Source organism: Megalops cyprinoides, chromosome 6, assembly GCF_013368585.1.
Source record: "Megalops cyprinoides isolate fMegCyp1 chromosome 6, fMegCyp1.pri, whole genome shotgun sequence".
Taxonomy (NCBI): domain Eukaryota; kingdom Metazoa; phylum Chordata; class Actinopteri; order Elopiformes; family Megalopidae; genus Megalops; species Megalops cyprinoides.
The window spans coordinates 3,499,958-3,507,258 of record NC_050588.1 but is presented as its reverse complement, the minus strand read 5'-3'; the positions used below and the strand labels follow the sequence as shown (position 1 = coordinate 3,507,258).

At 41.6% G+C, this 7,301-nt stretch overlaps 1 protein-coding gene across 2 annotated transcripts; it reads right to left on the bottom strand.

Moving 5' to 3' along the window:
* Positions 1–2,830: 2,830 nt before the first annotated feature.
* On the bottom strand, positions 2,831–6,905 carry cnpy2 (canopy FGF signaling regulator 2). Of its 2 annotated transcripts, none has more exons than XM_036531501.1 (6): positions 6,476–6,905; positions 6,031–6,136; positions 5,709–5,824; positions 4,160–4,357; positions 3,836–3,932; positions 2,831–3,517 (listed from the first exon to the last, which is right to left on the bottom strand). In XM_036531501.1, the coding sequence occupies exons 2-6, from the start codon at positions 6,128–6,130 to the stop codon at positions 3,474–3,476; spliced, it is 555 nt and encodes a 184-aa protein (XP_036387394.1). In that variant the 5' UTR covers positions 6,131–6,136; positions 6,476–6,905; the 3' UTR covers positions 2,831–3,473. The 2 variants fall into 2 exon arrangements, with proteins under 2 accessions (XP_036387394.1, XP_036387395.1); XM_036531502.1 differs by having other exon boundaries at positions 5,781–5,824.
* Between the last annotated feature and the right edge of the window lie 396 nt (positions 6,906–7,301).

Genomic DNA, 7,301 nt, shown 5'->3' with positions numbered 1-7,301 from the left:
GAGTTGATCATTTGAATCAGCTGTGTTGGAGCAGGGAGAGATCTAAAACATGCAGGGCAGGGGGTCCTCCGGGAGTGGGTTGAGAAACACTGCACTATCATATCGAAAGCCTGGTGATGTGAAATTACAAGAAAATGCACAGCCAGGTTTAAGACTAATCACCATTTGAACAGGACAGTTGAAATGCGTTCTTCCAAAAATGTGACCTTCTGACCCTGCCAACTAGTTACCTAGCAACCTAAATTTAGAGTACCTGCTAGCAAGCCAGCTTGCAAGTTCTCATGCCTTCATTTTCAACACACTCAGCAAGCCAGTCAGCTACATTACCCAACGGTTTGCTTGTTGGCAAGGTGTACTGTAATCTGTGCATAGGTATCTACCTACAGGACACACAACTTTTTGTAACAAAACCCAAGAAAGTTTTCTCTTTAACTTTTGCTAAAGCTAAGCTCTCTGAAGGCCACCTCAAGCACCTCAAGCCACCTCAAGCTTGATGTGCTAGATAGCCCGACTAGATACAGCTAGCTATGACATAGGTGGTTCAGATTTCTCACACATCTAGCCAGCTAGGTAGCTACTAAAACACTGAAAAGCCAGAGCATTAAGCCAACTAGCTACCTAGGATGCCTATTAGTTATCTAACGTTACGCAGCAGCTCAAAGGCGCTGGCTTGTGATCAGTCTAATTAAAGCCTGGTTAGATAGCTACCTAGCTAAAACGTCCATGCAACACTGTGCTCATGATAGCAGTTATTGGGTGGGCATTACTTTCCTCTGCTTGCCTGTGAATTGAGGATCCTGGTGAGATAACCTGTGGACAGCCAATAGGGACATATCAGTGTGCAAACGCTGCCTGTTTCTTTTGCAAGTTATTAAGCCGGGAGCCCATGCACCGCAGAGTTTAAGGAAGGCACTCCTCCTTGTTTCACATCCGAAATACTGGAGGCTGCAATATATATAATAACAATATAGGCCACACTTATTCACACTTATTAAAGAAGCACTATTCCAAACAAATGCTAGCTTCAATCCTTTTAAGTAGTATTTTTGGCTTGATGTAAAACTTTAATATACTACAACAATAACCATGTGTGAAATTGCATAGCTACATTGTTGCAGACATGCACGTGTTGCAAATTATGTTTCAACAGATCACACCTTTGGTTTGTGATTTGGTCAATCATACTTAACCAGATACTTTTCCCCACTCTGTCCATTTCTGTAGATTGCATCTCATACAACAGTAGTGCGATGTTTGTTAGCAGCTAAATAATTTTTTGTTTTCATAAGACAGGATTGCTGCAAGCACTCAAGCACTCACCCAAATTGCAAATTGCAAATTACATGAAAGTAAATAAATGAAAAAATCAGCTATATGGATCGATTCTCACATGCAACATCAATATAGCTGTTCTGTTGCTTTTGAATCAATGTATTGATAAGAATCAATGTATCTTTACACCCGTTATCATGTACTGACTGTAGCAGCTGAAAATCTGCATTACTCAAATGGACCAAACACTTATCCTTACACTAATGTAACCAGACTCATAGAAAGAAATGATTAACAAATGTGAAAGAGGTCAAGTTGAAGATGTAGAGATCTCACCTCCATGAGTCATACTCGAACCTATTCTCACTGCATGTTAAAATTCTAATGACTAATGTCATAAGCAGTTGAGCTAAAAGCAATTTGCCCCCGACTCCACTGGCAACAACCCTACCCAACTGGAGTCACAGGGAGCGACATCAATGCTGAAAAGGCTCCGCTACCTGCAACCCTAATGGTATCGCTTTTAAGCAGGACTCATACAAACTACTACTTTCAGCTCTGCTACATATAGATTGACTTCCAATGAAAATCAGCTTCCTGTATTTTTGTGGAGATGGCAAAACTGTGAATGGCAGATGTATTTCTGCAAGTGTGCGTGTGCATACTCACAGAGAATATATTCTATTTGCAAGAGAATTCAAATCCAAAGTTAATTAGGTTGTTGTCCACTTCTGTCAAATGAAGCAAAGAACACATCTCCATGCCATGGTTCCAAAATAAAATTCGGTCTCACCTCTGTCCAAATCACGGATTTCACAGTTGAGCAGGGGTCAAATGATGATCAAGGTAAAAGTCACTGACGCTAAACATCATGCAACAGAAATAGTGGAGATGACTTCAGATATTACCATCTACTAAATATCAACATCTTATCAAATATTTGTGCAATTCTGTTGAAAATAGTAACAGAATAGCTACTAATAATTAAATAAAAAGTTAAGAGTGCCTTCTTTTTTTCTACAATGCCATTCCAGACTCCAGCCACATTTTAACCACACCCTCTTCAGCTACGCATGGGTTTGTGTTTTGCAGGCTACTGTTTGGATTAATGTTTCATTGTTGTAAAGTATAACTTTCTGGAGCCACACAAAATATCTTTTGAAATTTGACTATGATAATAATGATCCTTGCCATGAGGACAACAACAATGAGTAGCAGTGATGTCATGTAAATCTCATCATATTCTGTGGATCATGTGACTAAATCATTTACAATCAGAGCAGGAGTGATGAGGCCTACATCCAAAGCAAACACATGGAATTCTACTAGCAACAAGTGGAACAAGCAATGTCAAATAGAAACAACCATTTTCACAAAGTGATTGTTCTCTCAATCACCAACATCACAGAAAATAAAAGGAAATACAAGCAGCTTTAATTCAAATTTCAGCTGTTTAAGTAAAAAAGAAGGACCCAAGTCATTGGTACAGAAATATAATTCCATCAAGAGAAACTGATTTTACAAGTCAATTTAACAGACCCAACAGGGAACTAAAAATAACTGAATGAATCTAAATACACGGGGAGACTCAAACTTTTGCATATACAGATATGTGGAGTAATTTGCAAATATGCTGGAAAATCAGTAACGTATGGAAAATGTGCTTTTAAGGTCAATGAATGAAATACATCCAGTATCAAGTGTGTATCCATTGCTGTTCCTGTGAAGAGATACAAATCCACCTTTCTACACACTCTGACTCAGTACAGTACTTGAAGTTGTACAATAAGGTCAATTAGGCAAAAACCATTACAAAAAACAATTACAAAGTGTTCAGGCTCATGCCTACATCTTGAGGAATATTTGATTTCCAAAATATCTAAGACTGTTTCTGAATGTTGGGCTTCATGTCTCTCTCCTGGATTTTGAATTCAGATTAAGAAACAAAAGAATGTTGAGGCACACATGAATATGGGAGAGACGGGTACTTAAATGACATGATGAGTGTCCACTACAGCAGTTGCACAATGATCAATCCCACTATCACTGTGCTAATGTCACCTGGTCCCCTGAATACCATGAAGGACACAGAGGGTTGAGATTGGGCGGAAGGGGCTGAGACTGTGAAGGAGGGGCATTTGGAGTCCCCAGTACCACCTCTGCATGGCAGAGGAGGAGTCTGTCTGGAGAACAGGGTGGAGTCACAGCTCATCATGGGGCATGTGCAGGGCATGGTCACACAGATCTATAGAAGGATGGAAGGTGATGTCAAACACTGCAATGCTATACAAAGAGTCTTAACAGGCAAGGATACATCCCAGATCATAGATGTGGCTAAGCAGATCCAAAGCCAAATGCAGTGCAAGCTGCTCCCTAACTTAACTAGAAATCAGCAATGCCAGACAGCATGAGAATCGTCATTCCAAGGTTAAAGAATGACATTACAAATGTCACTACAGATGCTTATGGTAGAGGACTGTCTTGTGTGTTTGTGCTATCTGTGTACCATCTGTGCTGTGATCAGTTGATCTTGTCCATGCAAGGTAGTCACAGCGTACTTTACCTGTCCGCCTGCTGCAGAGTTTGTCCTTGACATTGTCAGTCTCATGGGCAAAGAACTCAATAAGTTCATCCTCGTGTTGCTCAACAATCGTCTCACACTAGAACAGACACAATAAAGTAGGGTTATGGAGCCAACATCATCATAAATATTTCCAAAAATGCAGTTGTGTTCTTAATAGGAAAGACAGTTCCACAGCCATTTAAAATCATGGCTTCCCTCATATATTTTACCTGCACACTTTAATGACAAGCTCATGATCCATTTGTGCCCAATCACAACCTTTAGCACAAAAGGCCAGCAAGATGGAGGTGGGAGAAGACTCACAGCATATTTGAGGCTACTGGTGACTCTTGAGTCCAGTGTGGTTTCAGAGAGGTCCATGACTTTGCCATCTCGAGAGGTCACCCTCACATAGATATTACGATTACTTGAGGGGTCAGTGCGTTCCCCGTAGTCCTTCATCTTTTCACACACCTCCTCCATTAGCTCCAGGAGATGGCCTTCAGATCGCGCTAGGGGAACCTGAGTTTGGGGACACCAAGGGTTTATGATTTTCTGGAGTTCCTTAAATGAATAGTTTCCATCATTTTTCAATCCACTTGGCCAGTAGAGCACACAGGAGTACTGACTCCCAGGAGTACTGGGAGCTCTCTGTATTCTCACATGGTTAACGTCAGGGGCCCAGAATAAAAAAAAAAAAAATAGCTGTTATATTTTTGCATTTTTTCCTTTTTTCACACAACTTCAGTGGTCTCTACATAAACATTTGGACTTGTCACCACTATGACCACTAACACCACATAGGCCTGTATGCAGTCCTCCAGTACAAATGCACAAGTTGCAGTGGATTCTACAACTATTTTCCACACTACAAGTCCCAGAATGGAATAACGAAGGGGCCCTGGCCAACCTACATACCCCTATCCCTGACAGAACAAAGCCAATTTGTTCCACTGATGTGGGCTCCCAGTGACCCTTGGCAAATGACACAGCTGGATTTGAATCTTGGACATGGGGCTCAAGGGGCATTTGCAAGTGCTTTTACTGTCTGAGCTATTTGGAAGCCCCTCAAAGACTTTTCTGCACTGTTCATTTATAGAAAGCGTAAGTAAAAGAGAACATCCCAATTTACACAGCACAAATAAATGCACAGCTACTTCAGCACACAACTACATTAAGACATCGCCGAACTGGGGTTTGTGGATGAATTCCATTAGAGATGTCAAAAAAAAGAGAAGAAAGTAGATGATCAACCACTGCTCAAAACTAAACTGTGTTCAACAGGTAAAAACCCTTTCTGTCTGAACACTCCATTACATTCCTTCACACTGTTCAGCTGTGCTTTCCCTACATATACAAAATTACAAAAGAGTGAGAGACACCCACCAGCAATGTTCTGATCATTTGAGTAATTTAAATGATCGTTTGAGTAGTGTAAACTGCATGTAATTTTATTGTTGTGGCCAAACATGCAATTTTAACTGAAACAACACAAAACACGTTAACTAGTTTCATAGAATGTAGTTTTACATCTACATTATTCAGCAACGAAAGTTATGAAATGCCCCACACTTGCAGTTATTTATACATGAAGTAGAAAACAGCAGGAACTGAATGTCAGTGGTGGCATACAGGACTCTAGCAGTGGTTTCAAATGAGATGGATGTGGATGCAGATTTCCCCTCACTGTCCCTAAGTTGCAGTAAGTTGCGGTAAGTTGCGGTATAACTGCGAAACGCATCCTAGTGAGACAACATGCAGCTGCAACATGCCCCACTGCTGTCGGTTCTGAGCCCTGTAGCGATGCTGCACAGAACTGAACCATGCGAAACACACCCATCGTTCTCCTACACTCTGATCTCGGCCCTCTGACCTCTCTGACAGACTGGCTGCCATCCGGATTGATCCGGAAGGATCCCGTCTGGATCATCTTCTTCGGACCCACCTGAGAGATGGCCCACTCCATCTCATCGACCAGGGCCCTGCAGGCTAGAGATAGGGTACAGAAGTCATTACATGGCACAGGGCTAACAAAATGCTGAGTGTGATGGGAAACAGAAAAGGAGCAGCAACAACTGGGTAGAATGAGTGAAACACAGTCCATTCTATCACTGAATCAAAGCATTCTCTCTCAAATTAATATGAAACAAAGCAAGGTAACAGTTACTTTCTTTTCAATGACTCTTTCTCCATACCTCCACATTTAATGTCCTGTCCCTGTCTGGCGCCTTGACCAGAATGAATAAGCAGAGAAAGGAACACAGTGATGGACAGCACATTCAACCAATTCCCCATCGTCCCCTGGCACACAAAGAAAGCGACATTTCATCCAACTCATCGGTCCCTGAGCTGCGTTGGTGCACAATCAGACAAGGTTTAATAAGCTGGATTTTCCATTGAGTTGGTGAGTGTGGATTGTGCCAGCTACACATCAGAACTGCCTACCTAGCTAGGCATTTATGAGCGCCTTATTCTGCAAACAAGACATTCCAATGAACTGCTACAGGCTGGACTAACCACCAACCCGATATAAGGTAAATAACAGGCTTAAGTAAAAATTACTATTTTTTCATATCTTAAGAGTCGAGAAACTACTGGCTAATCTTGTGTCTTTGGTAAATTCGCTATTTAAATATTTACCCGTTCAGTGTAAGATCCACAGCCACCGCTACAGTGTCACATTCATTCCACGCTGTTCCACAGAGTTCTACAAGTCGGTGACGTAGACAACCGGACGTTGAAAGGGTGTTCTAATATATGCCGGCTTCAGTTCAGGACCCCAGTCGATGAAAGTTCAAAAATACCATGGCCACAAATGTTCTCCTATATACACGTCGCATTTTAAAGTGTAGTGAAATGGTGTAATGCAACCTCCTTCTGTTTTTATCGCTGGTTACTTACTCTCTACAACGTTATTACAAAACAAACTATGCCCCATCCTTCACCATACCCATGACATCACATACCTCTTCCGGCTCGATAATTACCCAGAACTACACTGATGCCTCTACAGCTACTCTTCTTATTATCATGATTATTAAAGATATGGTTATAGCATACCTGAATCAACATTTTGATATTTTTACACAATAAAGATGGCGCTACCACGTTTCCATTTTTGTCCCACCTCTTTTGGCTCTGCCTCTAAGCTCTGATCCAGAGTCAGCTATTTAAATCCTGAGCATAGGCATTATACGTTTGGACAGAACATGCAGCTGATCCAGAGCTAGAGCTTTGGGGTGGTATTTACGTCCATCCCAGTTTACGTTACGTGGTGTTAACGGCTGAAACGTCTCTCTTATTGGCTAGCGGGCACATTTTCAATGTAACGTAATCGGGTGCGGAAGCGACCGGGTGGCTGGAACAGGGACCAAAAGATCACTGTATTGGCTGTGTTAAAAATTTATCAGAAGAGCCGAATTATTCGGCACTGCAGGTCATTTTAAAGCAGTGAGCTCATGTCCGT